The sequence below is a fragment of the Diceros bicornis genome, chromosome 7 (genome assembly GCF_020826845.1).
Source record: "Diceros bicornis minor isolate mBicDic1 chromosome 7, mDicBic1.mat.cur, whole genome shotgun sequence".
In the NCBI taxonomy this organism is placed as follows: Eukaryota; Metazoa; Chordata; class Mammalia; order Perissodactyla; family Rhinocerotidae; genus Diceros; species Diceros bicornis.
Window position 1 is genome coordinate 24,266,083 of NC_080746.1, and position 20,372 is coordinate 24,286,454.

At 39.4% G+C, this 20,372-nt stretch overlaps 1 protein-coding gene across 4 annotated transcripts in view; it reads right to left on the reverse strand.

Moving 5' to 3' along the window:
* Positions 1 to 1,736: 1,736 nt before the first annotated feature.
* The window catches only part of DIXDC1 (DIX domain containing 1), a 65,818-nt gene continuing 47,182 nt past the window's right edge, over positions 1,737 to 20,372 (reverse strand). For all 4 annotated transcript variants that reach the window (XM_058545211.1, XM_058545212.1, XM_058545213.1 and 1 more), the window contains 12 exons: positions 19,527 to 19,580; positions 18,113 to 18,163; positions 15,806 to 15,910; positions 15,332 to 15,385; positions 14,766 to 14,858; positions 14,615 to 14,686; positions 13,513 to 13,602; positions 13,012 to 13,173; positions 12,431 to 12,497; positions 5,163 to 5,268; positions 3,820 to 3,928; positions 1,737 to 2,457 (listed from right to left, as the gene is read on the reverse strand). In XM_058545211.1, the coding sequence (XP_058401194.1) occupies positions 2,377 to 2,457; positions 3,820 to 3,928; positions 5,163 to 5,268; positions 12,431 to 12,497; positions 13,012 to 13,173; positions 13,513 to 13,602; positions 14,615 to 14,686; positions 14,766 to 14,858; positions 15,332 to 15,385; positions 15,806 to 15,910; positions 18,113 to 18,163; positions 19,527 to 19,580 (1,044 nt within the window). In that variant the 3' untranslated portion in view covers positions 1,737 to 2,376. The remainder of the gene's footprint in view (positions 2,458 to 3,819; positions 3,929 to 5,162; positions 5,269 to 12,430; positions 12,498 to 13,011; positions 13,174 to 13,512; positions 13,603 to 14,614; positions 14,687 to 14,765; positions 14,859 to 15,331; positions 15,386 to 15,805; positions 15,911 to 18,112; positions 18,164 to 19,526; positions 19,581 to 20,372) is intronic.

Genomic DNA, 20,372 nt, shown 5'->3' on the forward strand with positions numbered 1-20,372 from the left:
GAGTGACATCCTGTAATGGGGGTGCTTAGTTATTACTCATGGCATATGAGATTAATGGGCTAAAGGGGAAAAAAAATCATCTTATTTTCCCCCCTGAACTCAATTTCAGCTTTCTATGGAAGCACTAAGGCCATGCAGGCTCCTTTACGAAAGGACATAAAGATAAAAGACAAAGTAGAGGACTTTGAAATTTTTCTCTGATTTAATTTTCTCTGAAGTTAAATTCTACATAATGGTAAGAATGTTTGCTGACAGAAAACTGACAAGTAAAAACTGAGTTAAGAGACAGACATTCAAGATAAATTGTACTGGAAATACGATAACGAATTTTGGTCTGATAACCCTCATGCTGTCTTACAGCAAAACACTAAAATTCATGCAACAGAGAAATGGTTGACATGAGGATTTTTTCTCCAGACTTCCTGGGGAAAAAACTGAGAATATATTGTTTTCTTCTGTTTGCTTTCATAATGAATTATTCTTGCTTTTGATTGACTTTCCCAAACTTTTCCAGTCATTTCTGATGAGAAATCGTTCTTCAGTAGGAGAAGACCAGGTAAACTTACATGAAAGACATCAGGTGTCTTTTGAGCTCCTCCTGTCTGCTAGAGGAGCAATCAAATAGATTACATAAAACTACCTCCACAACTAAAATGGCAGGTAGAATTGGAATAGGAGTTAGTTGTCATCAGTATACTTGTAATAAAATAAAGCTTGTTCTGAAACCACAAGGGCTGGTAAGAAGAGAAGAGCCTGTATAAAAGCTACTGGGTTCTCTAGAAAATGGATACGGTATACAGAATGTGAGAATATACAGAACTCACACTCAAGTTATAAAAATAGACATGGTTCTCAGACAACAAGCAAATGAGTACAAAAGAATTCTCCAAACATGAACTATTTTAAAAAGACACATCTATATAAAACAATGAAATGTCATCTCAGAGCTTCAATGAGTAGACTGTTGAAAAAAGACTGTTGAAATGGCTGAGATGAACTAGAGACAGACAGGTCAAGAACCCAGGACAGATCTGTCTGACTCCTCTGGTTGGCAGTGTACATCGGTGGTCATAGGCAGAATTTGGGGAAAATATACAGTAATGGCTAATTGGTTGATGGTGCTTGGTGAATGAATGAGAAAACCCAAGTTATTAAGTAGGAAGTTTAACTCTTTTCTTTTAGCTTCTACACTTGACAATGTTGCACATGAGAAAGGATTCTAGGTTTTTTCACCTAGAATCAACCCTGCCATTCACAACTCATGCTCCATGCCCCATGGTTTCTATTGTACCCTAAAGGATCAGCCTAGACTAAATATATAACGGAAAATAACTCTGGCCTTGAAATGAAGAGGGGCAGACCAGTAACTCATGCTCAGTACTCATAAATCACAAATACTGAACTTAATCATCTGTCTCCTTTTGACTGCGAAGGAGATGCCATGAGCTAAAGAAAGTCATGAGAGAAAGAAAGTCAAGAAGATATGGGTAGCAGCACCTTTCCATACCCGCCTGGATTTTTAAGGAGACTTTGACTCCTTATTCCTTTCAAACACAAAGTTCATCAGTTGGAAGGAAAAAAAATGGCTCTAAAGTTAAAGAGCCCCCAGAGAAAAATTAGCAGTACATGAAATATGCCTCTGTGGGCTAAAGGACAAGTTGCAGAAGCAGTTAAGACACAAGAGGCAGCCCAAGGTCTTACTTAATTACAGTTTTAACATAGGATAGCACAATATGGGCAGCCCTTTTTCCATCCAATCAGCAAGTCAGCACCATCCATGTCCAGTCCAAAAGATTCCTGAAGAGTGGGCTTTCATCTTTGGTACCACCTCATGAGTTTATTCTTGGTTTGCAATAGCTGCAAAGAAGCAAAAAAAGCTGGTACCTTTGCCTTGTCTGTGAGTACAAATGCTGGGACTCTGATTGCTGCAACCATTGAGGCCAATTAAAATAATACTGTAACACACAGGAATGATGCATCCAATTCCCAGGTTCCAGATAATAGCAGCCATGCGCCTACAGGAGCGGGATCATCCATTCCCATTGGTTAAGGCCTTCGGTTTGTTGTCCTCAGAGTAGAATAAAACACTGCGTTCCCACGGACAAGGAACTCCAGATGAACCCATGGTCTACATTTGAACAGGGATTTTAAGTACCACGTATGCCAGGCAAAGAAAGAAGACTTGCCTGCGACTGTCACACTTGGAGAAGTTTCTGTTTTGGCAGCACGAACTAGAAACTTAGTGTTTTTTGGAGAAGTTTCTGTTTTGGCAGCATGAACTAGAAACTTCTTAGTGTTTTCTGGTTTTAGTTCTCTTTCCTGAGTGAAGCAGCCAGGAGTGCCAAGTTCTACAGGCCCCTAATATAATACTCAGCATTAATTTTCTCCATGGTCTTCTTCCACCCAGGCTACAATTTTCCCTTCCCATCCAGGGATGGCATCATCATCGTGGAAAACCTAGAAAAAGAAAAAAAGCCACAATGAAAAAACAGTAAGATAGGGAGTCTCACCAAACAACTGCTGCTGTAAAAATAAGACCTCCAACATAAAGGATAAGAAAGTGTGGAGGACAGCCTTCAGTTAGAGTCTATGTCCCTTTGGTTTTGTCCCTAAAGTTATAACCAGTAAAAAATATATATATTTAATATTATACATTCTTAGTTCCACATCTATGAAATAGTAAAAGCATCCCTAACATTGCTTTGCTCATAGAGATTTACAAGAATTAATAAGTTACTAGAGCATTTTGGGCTTCTTGAGAACCACAGTAATTATAAGCGTTAAAAAAATGAGAAAGGGGAAAATTTTGGTCCCAGGCATTATAAAGAAAAAGGTTAGAAAGAAGACTAATCTTAATATGTTTGCATGCAGTTCTTTTCATTCACTCATCCAATTCATTTCCTAAGCCACTAATAGAACAGGGTTATTAAAACATATCAGTTAGGAAATCTTTACAAAATAAAATACTGGCTTTTCCAACCTTTTTAATTCTGTAACCACAATGAGAGCACTTGCAACATGTCATAACCCAGAACCCTTCCCCCCAAAAGAAGTCTATTTTTCGCAGATGGATTCTAAAGAGAAGCATAGGCTAAGAAAATAGTCAAGGAGGTGAGACTAAGCATAGGTGACTTTCCAGGGTTCCTCACTTTCATTATCTGAGAAACTACCTCCACAATATACAGTTCCCTATATTCATGCCTGCATAGGAAACAGCAAGTTTTCTAAGCTTTGACTACAGATAGAAAAGGGACCTCAGGGGCTGGCTCAGTGGTATAGTGGTTAAGTTTGCTCGCTCCAATTTGGCGGCCCAGGCTTTGCTGGTTTGGATCCCAGGCGTGGACCTACGTACCGCTCGTTAAGCCATGCTGTGGCGGCATCCCACATACAAAATAGAGGAAGATGGGCACAGATGTTAGCTCACAGACAATCTTCCTCAGCAAAAAGAGGAAGATTGGCAACGGTTGTTAGCTTAGGGCCAATCTTCCTCACACAGAAAAAGAAAAGGGACCCCAAAGCCAGGCTTTTCTTTAAGCTTAGGCCTTTTATTTTCCCTAACAAAACTTTTTCCTTTTTAAAATAAAAATTCTATCCAAGTTTGGTCAAAGTGATTAAGTCCTTGAACTAAAGAAGCTACCAACTTCTGGGGCCATTCCCTGACCTTCTCAGTCTAGACTAATCAGACTGGTCTGAGGCTCTGGGAAATTCCTCTGACCTGGTTCAGGAACTCAGGTACTTCTGGGTACGAGTCCTTGAGTAGGAGGTTTGGGTTTCAGGAATGACCAGTAATACCACCCAGACTCCCCATGGGTTCTCTACCTCCTCTTTGACAGTGCCAAACTCAGGATCCAGCGCTTTGAAGTGATACCGGTGATTCCCTTCCCGGTCAATAGCTGCTTTAAAATCCTTCAGTGTCACCTCCTCCAACCTACAACAAGAGGAAAGAGCACTAAAATAGACTGTTTATCAATAGGTTGGAAAGATAAGATGTTAGCTTTAAACGCAGGCCCCTGCCCAAGTCTCTCCAGGCAGAAATAGCATGGCCTTGTTAGGTCATTGCCCTTGATAACCCCAATCATTCTAAAACAGCAGAGGTTAGGGAGCCAGTCACCATTAGGGAATGAAAATGGCATTACATATGGGGTGATCTGAGAATTTAGAATAGATTTGTTGCTTCAGCAGCAGCCAAATTACTTTTCTCTCTTTTCCTCTGGAAATAAGACATAAGGTCTCTGAAATCAAATTTGTTGAACTATCAATATGACAAAGTTCTCTTGATTTCCTTCTTTGCAACAATATTCCATTTGTCTAGGCTGGTAGAATTAAATCAAGTATCATCATCTTTTTCCTTCTAGCTTCAGAAAGCTCCCCTTTAACCCAGACTAAGTAAGCAGACTCTTTAAGGGAAGGGAAATCCTATCACGTCTCTCAGTAGTTGGTTCCAGAGTTTAAAAATCTTTATTTCAAAGCCATTTACCTTAAGGAAGTATATTAACCAAGTGTTTGAAGCTTTTTAACGTGAATTCTCAATAGGTTAGTTGCAGTCATCGAATAACAATGAAGATCAATGAGTAATAGCCGTGGAGTGCCAGGCTGCAATCCATGGCTATCAGCAGGAACTATTTCGAGCACTTAAAAACTATTTTTCCTAACTTGGAGCATATCTGCATATCAGGATTGGAAGCACTACTACTGCATCTGTACCTAGCAGATTTTGACTTGTCCCTTGTAATGCTGCTGGTTTGTGGTAAAGCTGGAACTAGAACCTCTGTCTCCTGTACTCGTCTCCCTACACCATACTGCTTCTCAAACACCTCTCAGCTGGTGAGATGGGCAGTAACCAATGATTCTGCCTTCCTGTCCTTTTTTATTTATTTTTTATTTTTTGGTGAGGAAGATCAGCCCTGAGCTAACATCTGTTGCCAATCCTCCCCTCTTTGCTGAGGAAGATTGGCCCTGAGCCAACATCCATGCCCATCTTCCTCCATTTTGTATGTGGGACACCTGGCAGAGCATGGCTTAACAAGCAGTGTGCAGGTCCACGCCCGGGATCCGAACCCATGAACCCCAGGCCGCCAAAGCAGAGCGCACGGACTTACCACTACGCCAACAGGCCAGCCCCTGTCCTTTTTTAAAGAGAAATAACGATCCCAGTATCTCACCTCTTTGGTATATTGACCATGAAGGGTGTAAGGGACCGGTCAGTGAAATAGAGTACTTTAGTGCAGGCGCTGCTGACAGCTGGAGAGCTCTGTGAGTGAGGCAACTCTGCAATCAGAGAGAGACACTGTGGTCAGAATGTTCAGTTTGCTCCCAACCACCCCTCATTTCCAGTTGTTCAAAATGTCCCAGGAGAACAGAGCTGCCTGAGGTCACAGCACGGCCTTCACCTTGCCAAACACCATATCCATGGGGTGTGACCCACAGGAAGTCACCACTGGGGCCACAAAGACAAGAGCTGCTTCAGACATGGACACTATCACAAGGACCATCATTTCTCACCCATTCCAGGTATTTCTAGCAGGAGAATGTTCTGTTCTGTTCTGACAGGCATTGTTGCTAAGAGTCAAAAGAGGTCAGAGAAGCCCAGCAAGATTTCAGCTAGGGCAGAATGGACACATAGCAGGAGCTGCAGACACTGCTAACATTTAGATTTTGGAGGTCAGTGGTAGAGAATGCTCACGCAATTCATGAAAAGAGAAACAAATAGGAACATGAACCATAGGAGCAAAGTAACCTTAGAAACTCAGATTCCAAGGGGCCTTATGCTTCCAGTCTAAAAGGTACAAGACCTACCTTATCCCTTAGCTATTCAATATCTATATGTGTTGGTCCCATGGTTTTTAACTCAGGATTCTTGATCCACATCTTGTCTCTACCCTTTGTATAGGTACTTATGGAAAATTTTAATTAATGAGTACTTGTGATTATGACTTTAAGAAAATAGGAAAAAACACCAATCAGAAACTTTTATCATAAGGACCAAAAAACAATAATTAGACTTTCATTAAAATCTCTCCCGCAATTCCACCTACACATATTTTCTTCTTAACTTATTCTAGGCATTGATCCCAATCAAACTGGCAGCCACAGGAAAGCAGTCCTGTGAAGGAGTTTAAAATAAGGGAGGATATGAGGGATGAATTAATACAGGGGAGAAAGACAAGGGAACATTTTCTCTTTGCACAGCAATCACAATCAATCAGTTTTCTGAATTTTTTTTCAAAGAATGCTAACTATTAAAACCTACACACCATGATGCTCATTTGACTCCAACACCTAGAACAGTGCCTGGCACACAGTGGCTGTTTAATAAAATAAAATATTCATTTTTATCATTAAATTTTATGATGATTGATTCATTCATTTAACAAACATTTATTGAGCACCTACCATGTGCTAGATTTTGAGAATATAAAATCAACTACATGTGGTCTCTGACCTCAAAGAGTTTACAGTATCGTATGGATGACCGATATGATTACAAATAATTACAATACACTAAAATCAGATTTGTACAAGGAAAATTGGAGATGGGGCAGTTAATTCCACCTAGAAGAGGTCAGAAAGGCGCCACACTTGGAGAATCCTTAAACAAAGCAGCTTAAAAAAATCATCAGATAGAGAAGTTGGAAAGGGCATTCCAAGAGGGAAGGATACACGTAAAGGCATGAAATGGGATCATGTATTTGTAAAACTGAAAGTCAACTAGTAAGGAGCATAAGGAACACACAAGAGAAGCACAAGGGAGAGCATAAGGGAAGTTGTGGAAGATGAGGATAATAAAGTAGGCAGGGGCCAGATCACAAAGGACTCTGCCAGGCTAAGATGTTTAGATATGAGTCTTAAGCTCTGGGGAGATACTAAAAGGGAGCGATACAATCAGACTATCATTTTAGAAAGGTCAATCTAGCAGCAAAGTAAAGTATGGGTTGGATGGGAGAAATTCTCGAAAACCAGTAATCCCATTAAGAGGCAATTAAAACAATCTGAAAGATAAGGAAGGGCAAGATGTAGCCCTGGAGCCAGAGAAGGGATGGATTTGAAAGAACTTTAGAAGGTAAAAGTCTTAGTACTTGGGATATAGTTGAACATCAGGGATAAAAGAGAAAAGTCAAAAATAACTGAGATTTATGGTCTGGGAAAATAGACGCATAGTAGTATCATTACCTAAGAGAGGAACAGAAGTGAGTTATGTCATCCATTTAAAATGTTTACTCGGTGCCTATTATGTATCAAGTACTAGAGATGCAAAAATAAATTAGATACAATCCCCACCCTTAAGGAGTTCAAAGTCTACTGGAGTGAAAAAAGTTATGATATATGAAAATAATACTGCTATGGACTGAACTCTGTCCTCCTGAAATTCATATGTTGAAGCCCGAAACCCTCATGTGACTGTATTGCAGATAGGGCCTTTAGGGAGGGACTAAAGTTAAATGAAGTTATAAGAGTAGAGTCCTGATCCCATAGAACTGGTGCCTTTATAAGAGGAGGAGACACCAGAGCTCTCTCTCCACCATGTAAAAACAGAAAGAAGGTGGCTGTCTGCAAGCCAAGAAGCAAGCCCTCCGTCACCAGAACCTGACCACGCTGGCCCCCTGACCTTAGGACTTCCAGCCTCCAGAACTGTAGGAAAATAAATTTCTGTTGCTTGAGTAATTCAGTCTATGGTATTTTGTTATGGCAGCCCAAGTTGACTAATAGAAATGTTATGTACACATTTTGGATGAACTTCAAGGAAAGAGTAATCATGATGTCCACTGCAACACAGAGGCCTAGTAACTAAAGACAGGTTTGGTAAATAGGTCATCAATGACATTAGTGAGAATAGTTTCAGGTGACTAGTGAGGAAGACTGGGTTGGATTGCACAGACTTTCGAGTGAAAAACAAAAAGAGAGTAATGAGGGAGAACTAGTCTTACTCAACGTTAAATCTTATGATAAAATAATTGTTACTTCAGTGTGGCATTACTATAAAAATCACGTACAAAAAAATCTGAGAATAAATGACCCAGAAACATATCCTTGTATATATGTGTATGTGTAAATTTAATACAGACCTTCCTCGACTTTAGATGGGGTTACATCCCGATAAACCCATTCTAAGTTGAAAATATCTTTAAATGGAAAATGCATTTAATACACCTAACCTACTGAACATCATAGCCTAGCCTGGCCTACCTTAAATGTGCTCAGAACACCTACCTTAGCCTACAGTTGGGCAAATCATCTAACACAAAGCCTACTGTATAATAAAGGTTGAATATCTCATGTAATTTATTGAATACTATACTGAAAGTGAAAAAAAGAATGGTTGTATGGCTACAGAATGGTTTTAAGTATATCGGTTGTTTACCCTCGTGATCGCATGGCTGACTGGGAGCTGCAGCTTGCTGCCACTGCCCAGCATCACGAGAGAGTATCATACCACAAATCAATAGCCCAGGAAAAGACCAAAATTCAAAATTCGAAGTACAGTTTCTACTGAATGCATTTTGCTTTCCCACCAACATAAAGTCAAAACATCATAAGTTGAACCATCGTAAGTCAGGGACCATCTGTACATGATTTTAAAAGGCATCACAAATCAGTTTTAGCTTTTTAAGTTTAGGTTTATGATCCATTTGGAGTTAATTTTTGTATATGGTATGAGGTATAGGTTAAGACTCTTTTTTTTAATATGGGCTTTTAATTGTTCCAGGACCATTTGTTGAAAAGCCTATCCTTTTGCCATTGCATAGCCTTTGCACTGTTGTTGAAAATCAACTGGCCAATACATGTGAGTCTATTTCTGAACTCTCTACTCTGCTCCACTAATCCCTGTGTCTATCCATTCGCCTTTACTGCACTGTCTTAATTACTCTAACTTTATAGTTTTGAAATCAGATAGTGTGGCCCTCCAACTACTTTGTTCACCTTTCTCAACTCTTGTTTTGTGTGGCTATTCTAGTCCCTTTATCGTCCCATATAAATTTTAGAATCAGCTTGTTTACACCTACAACAAGTCTGGTAGGATTTTTATTGGAATTGCATTGAAGCTATAGATCATTTGGGGAGAATGGACCATCTTAACAATGTTGAGTACTCCAGTCCATCATTTATTTAGATCTTCTTTGACTTATTTCAATAGTGTTTTGTAGTTTTCGGTATAGAAATGTTGCACATATTTTGTAAGGTTTATACCTAAGTATTTAATGTTTTTTTTGGTCCCACTATAAATGATACTTTAAAGTTTTTTTCTATTTCCAAATATTCATTGCTAGTATATGGAAGTACAATTGACTTTTTATATAATGACCTTGTATTCTATGACCTTGCTAAACTCACTTCTTAGTTATCGCAGCTTTATTACAGATTCTTTGGGATTGCTACACAGACAATTGTGTCATCTACAAATAGAGGTAGTTTTGTGTCTTCCTTTCCAATCTCTATGCCTTTTCTTTCTTTTTCCTGCATCTATGTTCATTAGAGATACTAGTTTTGGAATCAGGGTAAAATAAAATGTGTTAGGAAGTGTTCCTTCTATTTTCTGGAAGAGTTTGTGTAGAATTGCTATTATTTCTTCCTTAAGTGAACCCATTTGGTCCTGGAGTTTTCTTTGATGGATGGAGCATTTTAAACTACAAATTTAATTTCTTTAATAACTAGAAACCTATTCAGCTTATCTATTTCCCCTTGAGTAAGTTTTGGTAGTTTGTGTCTTTCAAGGAATTTATTCATTTCATCAAAGTTGTCAAATTAATAGGCATAAAGTTGTTTGTTCCTTAATTATGCTTTTGATGTCTATAGGATCTATAGTGATATCCTCTCTTTCATTTCTAATATTTGTAATTCGTATCTTCTCTATCATTATATTGTCTCTCTTTATACGTGCAAATATTCCTTGTTCTGAAGTATATTTTATCTGATACTAACATAACCATACCAGCTTTCTTTTGATTAGTGTTTCCGTGATATATCTTTTTCCATCCTTTTACTTTTATCCTATTTATATTAATATATTTAAAGTGGGTTTCTTATAGACAGCATATAGTTGAATCTTGTTTTTTCATCCAATTTGACAATCTCTAATCTTTTAATTGATATGCTTAGACCATTTACATTTAATGTACTTATTACATGTTTTGATTAAAATCTACCATCTTCCACTAAATACAATAAAATGTTAATAGTCTCTAGGTCAGGTGGTTTTTAATCTCTGGTCCTCAGACCAGCTACTTTACTAAGAACTTTTACTGTTTGTAGCAACCATAACTGGCTATCATCACCCACATTTACCAATGAAGAACAGAAGTTAGTTCCTAAGGTCCCAGAATTCCTAAGTGACAGCACCAGAGTTAAAATACAGCTCTGCTTTACTCCAAAGCTATGTTTTTCCCACCAAACAAGGCTGCCTCCCAATTAATAAGATGCTGGTAAACAATAATTTTGTAAGTGGTAAAGAACTATGTAATAAAAATCAGATTACTTTTAAAAATCTACCATCTACCTTGTTTTCTATTTGTTCCATATGTTTTTTGTACCTTTTTTCTTTTATCCTCTGGTTCTCCCTGCTTTTGGATTAAGTGTATATATATGTATACATATATATGTACACGTTTTGTATTGTCTTCAAAGCCCAGTGAGTTTTAGATTCTCAATTTGGATACACCATTTCAACATGTAACCAATATTTTTAGCAATGAAATACTTTAAATTTTTTTGGTATTGGATTGAGTATTTTATGATTCTTTTTTATCTCCCCTATTAATTTTTTATTTAATTTTTAAAAATTTTATTGGTTGCTCTTGAATTTAAATATATAACTTTAATTAGTCACAGTCAGCTTTCAAATAATATTATACCACTTTACCTGCAGTGTAAGAACCTTACAACAGTAGAGTCTAAATTCCTCTATCCCAATGTTTGTACTATTGTTGTCATAGATATTACTTTTACACATGGCATAAACCCATAATATATTAACACTATTTTTGCTTTAAATAGTCTGTTATCTTTTAGACCAACTAAAAATATGGGGAAGAAAAGGTCTTTTGTATTTACTTTCATTTTAACCACTTCTTTTTGTAGAACACAATAGAATTTTTCCAGGGAAGGAGAAATTTATTAGACTTTTGAAAAAAAATTTCTAAATATTTAGACCTATCTACATTAGCAGTTTATACTAACCTAAACAAACTACTGAAGAAGACAACAATAAAATAAAAAGCCTCTCAAGAAAACAGAAATGACTGTTTCAAAAAAAGGCTAGGAAGGGGCTGGCCCCATGGCGCAGTGGTTAAGTTTGCGTGCTCTGCTGCTGACGGCCTGGGTTCGGATCCCGAGCGCGCACCGATGCACCGCTAGTCAGGCCATGCTGTGGCAGCGTCCCATATAAAGTGGAGTAAGATGGGCACAGATGTTAGCCCAGGGCCAGTCTTCCTCAACAAGAAAAAAAAAAAAAAAAGAGGAGGATTGGCATGGATGTTAGCTCAGGGCTGATCTTCCTCAAAAAAAAAAAAAGGCTAGGAAAAGAAACTGAAACTAATTTTGGTACTAACATAATTTGTTTCATTCCCAGTGTAGATACCTCATTTAAGAGAAAAGATATCTGGAGGCTCAAGAATGCTATTTTATTTACTCTACAAAAAATACTTTACGTTTCATATTGGTGCAAATATTTTAAGTGTTTTACTTTCAGTTTTGTTTATTAATGTGGTCTTTAAAATTGTATATGCAACATACAAAACTGGTGATGGTCAGCTTTTTACTATTTGGTTTTTGTAAATTATTAGTTAGATACTTTTAGATTAGGCCTGGGTAAACTATAAAAGATAAGAAAATATGAACATTATTAAACCAAAAGGTAAGATAAAAATTAAAATAGAAATTACTAGGCAGAGTAGATTTCCAACATGTTGAAATGAACAGGGAAAAAAATGTAATGAATGAGTGAGCACAGAGCCAGTTAAAACATACTTCCTAGTCACGGTCACTAGATGGCGCAAATATTTTGCAGGACTTAAAATGAATGACCTAAGAACTCAAAATTTTAAAGAAAGTTCCCAAAGAAATTAAACTTCTTGCCTCTAGGAAGAACTGGAAATTATCTGTGCTCTTTGGTACTGAAGGATGATTTGTGTGTGTTTTTGTTGTTTTCTATTTTGCTTTGTTCGGTGTAAATGTTTTGACAGTGTCCAAAGACATTTTAGCCTCTCTGAGTCTGCAGCATCCTGCACATGGCTAAACGTGGGGAGATGGTGGTGATGATGATGGTATGTGTCTTCACAGTCCTAGAAATAACTCGATTCTAGTATTGCTACAGAAATAACATAACAGTGAAGTACCACAAGAAATATTCTATCCCCCAAATATTAGTAGCATGAAAAATACTAAATTTCTGATCTAATACGCTAGGAGTCCTTACTGAGCAATAATGAGTACTTACTTGAATTAGGGGGCCAGGACTCCCGATATTCACTACCTGCTTGAGTTCTGGGTGACTTGCCCCGAACCTGGGAAGCCACACAAAAATCACAAGAGTTATGATTAGTGGGACAACTTAACCAAGAAATTTAAATCATAAAAGAGTACCTAAAATACACTTTCTACCACATCTTCTTCCACAGTATATAAACTTGGGCATAGTCACCCTAACAATAATAATGTACATTTATAAAAGGCTCTCGAGTTTCCAATGCATTTTCTCATATATTTTCTCATCCAACGTCAAGCTCATTCAGGGGGGAAGGGAGGCAGGGAATAAGCAGTAAATAGAGACCTGTGGGGTCAAGAACCACAATTCCTCAGACAGTTATACAGTTGCTAGAAGCAATAGTTATCATGAACTCCTTCCCTAGATTGTCACACTATGATAAAGAGTCCACTGAGAGGAAAACCAGAGACAAGCAACTATAACTTTCAGCAGGGTCTTATATCTTTTAGCACTGCCTTCATCTAAATTAAAATTGATAAAACTAAGCTGCTTCAGGACCTTGTCTAACAGAAACACCATGCAAAGAGGATTACCCTTCTTTCTTGTTTCTTCTGGGTCTCCATGACATGCAGGCGCTCCATGAGGCTAGAGATGCCCTGCTCCAAGCTGTCAATGGTGTGGTGCTGAGGATCATGGCCACTGAAGCTATTGCGCAGGCTGCGGAGGGCATCTCGAACAAGCTGCAGGTCGCTGGTCTGCAGGCAAAAACGAGGTGCTGTTGGCATGGCACAGTGCCATATTATTAACCAAACGCTGGGCTTAAGAAGATATAGGGGAGAGGCTTCCAGGATAGATCTTTTATTCTCGAGAGAGGAGGTGTGAACAGTAGAAAATTTCCCTCCACAGAAGCAAGACTACTGTTTGCCAACTAATTCTTGATTTTGGATATCAAGTGCCTCACATCTTTACACACCCAACAGATGCAAGAATTAGGGAATGGGGATATAAAAGGCCTCATCTACTGGAGATGGCTAGGGTACTCTTCTGGTTTTAGCTGGAAGTGACAGGTCTGTACTCAAATCCTAAGAACCTACCCCTCTGTGAGTGATGGAAGCAGCTCCCTTTCCTGCCACTGGAAGGAGGAAACCATTGCTTTGAGAGTTGTGACTGTTGTAGTTGGTCACCTATAGCAGCAAGATGAAATGATGCTTGTTAGAAGGGAGAATTCCAAACCAAGATGTCCTGTCTTATTTTTCTTCTTTAAATTTATCACTTCCTGACATAGTAGATAATTATGTATATGTTTAAAGTCTCTCTCGGTTAGAATGTAAGTCTCATAAGTGCATATTTTCCCCCTTTTGTCCCCAGCACTCGACACTTGGTAGGCATTGTTGAATGTAGAATGAACAAAATGGAAACCTCAGCCTGGAGCCCCCTACCTAGCTTCTGCCTGGCCACTGGGGGGCCTGAGACTGCTGCTCCAGCACCTCCTGTCTCTGCTTCAGTAATAAAAAAACAAAAACAATGACTACTATTTTTCTTTTTTTTGTGAGGAAGATCAGCCCTGAGCTAACATCCGTGCTAATCCTCTTCTTTTTGTTGAGGAAGACCGGCCCTGAGCTAACATCCACTGCCAATCCTCCTCTTTTTTCTCCCCAAAGCCCCAGTAGATAGTTGTATGCACAGTTGCACATCCTTTTAGTTGCTGTATGTGGGACGTGGCCTCAGCATGGCCGGAGAAGCGGTGCGTCAGTGCGCGCCCGGGATCCGAACCCGGGCCGCCAGCAGCGGAGTGCACGCACTTAACCGCTAAGCCACGGGGCCGGCCCCAATGACTACTATTTTTTGAGCCTGACTCTGTGCCAGATGGATCTACCAGGACTGTATTTAGTTATTTACATGGATAATCTTATGTATTCTTCATAATGGCAGAGAAAGCCACTATTATCTCAATTTTCCAGATGAGCCTTATTTCTAAGGCTCAGAAGCTAAGCAAATTAAAGTCACACAATGGTAAAAAGTGGTAAAGATGGAATTTGAAACCAGATTTTCTTATCCTGGAGTCTGCACTCTTACCCCTCACCAAATAGCCTCCTAACAAACCGACCTGTGGCCTTGGTTCAGCCCTGAGCCAGAAACAGAATCTCCCTCTTTGCCCTTGTAAATGTGGGAAGGAGGCCCCGAGTTGTAGGTTACCTCATCTGCCTCTCTTTTCACACAGTGAGCCAAAAGGACATCTTTGTGTTCCAGCTCCCGCTCTAGGTCCACCTGCAAATCAGAGATTAAATCAGAAAAGGATTTCTTCAGGCCAGCGGGGCAGGAAGTCAGTGGTTGAATATCTTCCTACCTGCTGGTAACTGGCCTCAGAGAGTTTCCGGAGTGCTTCTTCCAACTTGGCCTGGTGCTGCTGAAGGAGGCGATCCTTCTGCCCCAGCTCTTTCTGCAATAGAGAGCTTTCAGATGTGTGGCAAAGCCAAGGACATCAAACAGTTCACCCTTCGCAATGCAATTTCCACCTGAGGAAAGTAGAACCTCGAGGGGAACAGTCCTTTCCTCAAGCTACACAGGAGGACATTACACACCATAGTAGTCTTACATAGTGCAAAGGATTCTTGGGGAGGGAAGAGAGAAGGGAACTACCATTTGTAGAAGGACTACTACATGCCATCCATTCTAGTTAGAGATAAAGATTAAGACTGAACTGAAGTTTCCAGACTCCTAGTTCTGTACTCCTTCTCCTAGCCATGCTTTCTATTCTTCAGGGTTAGTGAATCAAGGGAACACAGAAAAAGATGTCATTGCAGAAAGCAAGGAGGAGAACAGGGTACCTAAGGGCTCTTTGAACAACAGCAACAATAGGCTGTTCATAAAAGGTCAGATGGAAATCATTCCAAAACTGATATACATTCTTACTTTATATTCTCCCAAGAGCCGGTTCCTCTCATCTAGCTTCCTTTGCAGATCCACCTGCAAGAAGGATAAGAAAGAATTAACTGGCATGGAGGTATTGTCTGCCAACCCCAGTAGGAAACCAGCTACTTAGGAACCAGAGTTCATGCTGGCAATTACAGTATACAGCACAGAGAAGGCATGGTTACAGTAAAAACACACAGCTGCTCTCCATGTCTTTAGTAAGATAATCAGACTGTAGAACCACAACAATTTAGCCTCTGTCTTAGTATCCTCAAAGTTGAAGGGCTCAAGGCCTGTGTGATGTGAGCTTTCACCTAGGAACAGAGATGAGTTTCATGGAGGATAAAAATAATTGCAGAGGGCAGTCATCCAGAAATAAGATAAGAGAGATTAGGATGGCAGATCCGATAGGACTTCATGCAGTATCCTATTTTGCTGCTGGGCCTCAATGAGGTCAGAGTTCATTTAACTCACATTCTGGTTGTGCAGCTCATCTTTGTCCATATTTGCCCTCAGTAGTTCTTGTTTGAGCTGAAGAACAGATGTGTCCTGCTGAGTCAACCTCTGCTGCAAGGCATCCTGGGGTAAAAAAAGCATACTCATTATTGTGGTCCCAATTTATCAATCAGCCAGTTATTACTAAAAGTTTTAAACCCCTCACTGCATACCCAGCATTAGTTCTGGCAAACTGAGAGACAAAAGGAGTACAGGATCTTGCTATAAGGAGATGAGCAGAGATCTTTCTGTCCTCTTCCAAGATACTAGCATCTAAAGGAAAATCCTATCCATTGTCCTACCAAGCAGATGAAACCTGATTTTTCCTCCACCTAGTACTCACTCCTACCCTCTAGTGCATTCCTGAAAGCACGATGTCCTGGAGAGAGAATGAGTAGCCTTTGAGATCAGATAGACCTAGATTCAAATTACAAGTCTACCACTTACTTTCATGACAGTGACCTTGGACATTGCACTCTCCTTCCTCCCACCCTGGCTTTCTCATCTATATCCTGGGCATATAAATACTCAATCTAGATGAGCTTTTTTTCCTTCTCCTTCCTTGCCAAATCCCCATTTCCTAGAGGGCTAGGCCCTATTGCTCCCTGCCACCCGTTCATATAGAATCCCTGGAATTACCCCCACCCTGCCTTCCAGAGGCCTGCTCCTGCCCTATTTCCACTGCCTTCCAGTGCCTAGTCTGGACCAGGACTGGGATTATATTGCCATGCTCAGAACTATTCTTGGACTGATGGTTCCTCTTCCCAGTGTCTTAGGATCTCACCAGCTTTAGGCTGTCTTTCTCTCAGCTTGACCCTCTTGGTTCTTACCATGCCTAAGAAAAGGTGGGTTGTACATACTTAAGTAAAAGGGTCAGCTATAATACATTCCTCCAACCATGGTGACTTCAAATAGAACTAATGGACTTGAGCTGCATTCCAGTATATTTGCCCTGACTGTTCTCTCTCTACAGACTGTAAAGAAATGGCACAGACTGGAGAATGTGGGAGCCCATTCTAAATATGCTGTCTGCCATGACAGTACATGGCAAAGGGAGTCTAAGATGCCCCTGGCATCAGCAGTTCACAGGAACATTTCCCAAAGTGAGCTCCACGGGATGTTAGTTAAGTGTTGCATGGGAGAAAAAGCACGTCTGTGGTTAATAATTCTAAACTTTTTTTAGGCCAACCTCTTTATGACAGACCTTCTCAGGACCTTTAACATGCTATTATTCACTGTGACTCTTCAAGCCTGTAGGGCATTTCTCAAACTTATTTGAGCATGAAACATGTTTGTTTTCTGAAGTATCTCAAAGGACTAAGGCTACACAACATACTCTGGAAAATGCTGCTGTTATACTCTAGTTCAGCCCATAAATGGGAGTGTAGGGAAGCGGAGAAAAGTGGTAGAGAGCCTTCTCCACTTCCAGGTATTTATTCAGCAGATATACCCCTACTTGGGTGAAATAACATATATTCAAGGTTATTAGCTAGATCACTGTTTGTATTAGCAAAATACTGGAAATAACCTAAAAGACCATCAATAGGAACTGATTAGATAATCATATATACATATACTGGACTACTATGCAGCCATAAAAAAGACCTAAGAAGGTCTTTATGTATTGAGATAGAATGATCTCCAAGATACATTGCTAAGTGAAAAAAAGCAACATGTCAAGCTGTATTTATTTATACTATTTATATTTATTTACTTATAGTATTTATATTATTACTAGGGGGAAAATTATATACATACATAATTGTTCATAACTGATAAAGTTGCCTCCAGGAAAGAGAACTAGGTGACTAGAGAGATACGGCCAGAAGGCAGACTTTTCAAGGATTATCCTTTTGTACCTTCTTAACTTTAAACCATTTGAATGTTATTAACTATTCAAAAACTAAGTAAATTACAGCTTTTAAGAGGACATTCTTCTTTATAACTGAAGAAAACTGATAAAAAACTGAAACTGAAGAAAGCTGTAAAAACGGATTGTTTTTACATATAGAAACAATCAAGGTGGCACAGAGAGAAGTGACAGTACCATGAGTCATAACTACCAGAAATAAGCTTCAGCAAAACAAAGGTATATCCCTCAACGTGTCGCCCTCCCCATCCACAAAGCCCTCTCTCTGCTAACAGCACACAGCCTGTTAAAGGCCCCAGCAAACGTCTCCAGGAAAAGAACACAGGACCCAACCATCCTCCCAGCACCACTCTCATCGGGGACTACTTTCCCTTGTAGAGAGTTTATTTAAAGAGTTAAATGTCTTCCTTTTTTACCTTTATTCCCTGTAAGTTTCTGGCTTCTTGTTTGCATTTCAGCAACTCCTTCTGCAAACCAAATATAGTTAGATCAGATGGTAGCATCTGGGTTGCTTCAGAAGCATTACCTCATTCTGTCAGTAAGAACACAAAACTCAGAGAACCATTCCAAAAATTAACCCTCTACTGGGGCAGAAAGCAGGTCTGGTCCGGTAAACAGTAAAGGCTGACCCGTAGAAACAAGAACAGGACCCATTCCATTCTTCCCTGTGGCACCCAGGCTCAACTGCCCAGGTAGAGAAGAGTCTTGCCAAGAAAGAAGATACCATACATTCCCACAGGCTCTCATTCCTATATTTAGCAATCTTCATGGCAGGAAAACTTAATAATCTAAATCCCTGTCACTGAAATATATGTCATATCTTAATATGTCTACCCCCAACGTCATTAAATAATTATCTCAGTTTTTAATGTTCAGCAAAGGGTTATAATGCTTCTGCTTCTCTGAGAGGGTATTGTTCTTCATGGACAAAAAACACATTTAGCACCATAACAAAATATGAAGTAATTAACCTTACAATAGATTAAATATATGTATATGATTGTCACTAGGAAAGATCTTTCAGGAGAGGAACACCCATAGCCCGGACCCTACTCTCTTCTTTACCTATTCCATCACATCAAGCGTTTGGAATTAACATATCTAAAGTGGGGATTCTTAACCTGGACTCCACGATGGGCTCAAAAGTTACTCAAATAAAAACCAAAGTCAGTGAGTGTGTGTACATGCACTCATGCATATTTCTGGAGAGAGGGTTAATGGCTTTAGTCATATACTTATGACTCCAAAAAAGTTAAGACCCACTAACCTAAAAGAATTCTGGGAAATATTCATTAAAAAAGACCATATTGGAGTATAGTTAATAATACTGTACTGTATATTTGAAAACTGCTAAGAGAGTAGATCTTAATAGTTCTCATGGCAAGAAAAAAAAACTATGTGTGGTGATGGATGTTAACTAGACTTATTATGGTGGTCACTTTGCAATATATACATGTATCAAATCAACATGTTGTAGCTCTGAAATAAATATAATGTTACATGTCAATTATAAAAAAAAGACCATACTGACATTATATCCATTTTTTATTTTAATAGAAAAAGAAAAGCGATAAAACATTTCAAACATATAGAAAGGTATAACCAATAATAACATAGATACCTATTAGCCACCACTGAGATTAAAAAGATGTTACCTTTTTACCACATTTAGGACATATCTCTCTTTCAATTAAAGACATAATACAGATACAGATACAGCTAAAGTCCCAAGTCTATATCCTTTCCCCTCTCCCCATTACCATCCTGAAGTTGGTGTGTAACATTCCCATAATTTTTTTCACAGGGTAAAATGTGGATGTCCTGTCATACCTTTAGGTCCTGATTCTCCTCCATACTCTGATCCAGACGACTTTGGATTATAATCTGAATACAAGGCAAAAAGAGACTGCTATGAAATTCAGAGGGCATTCATCCAACAGATATTTACTGAGCACTTACTAGATGCTAGGACTGTACTGTGGATACAAAGAAAAACCGGAAACGGTCCCTGCCCTCCAGTGGAAGCATATGCCCAGGGTAGTGAAAGTGGATGAAACTGGATAAAGTTTAGAGTGAATATGTGTGTGTGCTGGGTGCAGGGGGTTAGGCAAGGGGAAAGAGAAATGGCAAGAGATGAAGCTGGAGAGGAAACAGGGACCAGATCATGAAAGGCCATGAGGACGTCGGAGAATCGATGGAAAGTTTTAGGCAAAAGGATCACAAAATGAAGTTTGCACTGAAGGTAAATTATTCTTGCTGTTTTACAGAAAATAAATTAGAGGAGGGCAGGAGAGGAATCGGGAAAACCAGTTAAAAGGCTGTGACAATACTGAAGGCCTGAATTAAGGTAGTGGCTATGAGAAGGGAAAAAACTGGATGAATATATTTAAAAAGTAAACTGACAAAACTTGGTGACTAATTGGGTATAGAGGGAAGAGTCAATAGGACTCAAGGATGAGAGCCAGCCCTCATGGCCTAGTGGTTAAAGTTTGGCGCACTCCACTTTGGCAGCCTGAGGTCGGTTCCCAGGCGCGGAACCACACCACTTGCCTGTCAGTTGCCATGCTGTGGCGGTGGCTCACAGAGAAGAACTAGAAGGACCTACAACTAGAATATACAACTAGGTACTGGGGCTTTGGGGAAGGAAAAAAAAAGAGAGTGAGAGAGGAAGATTGG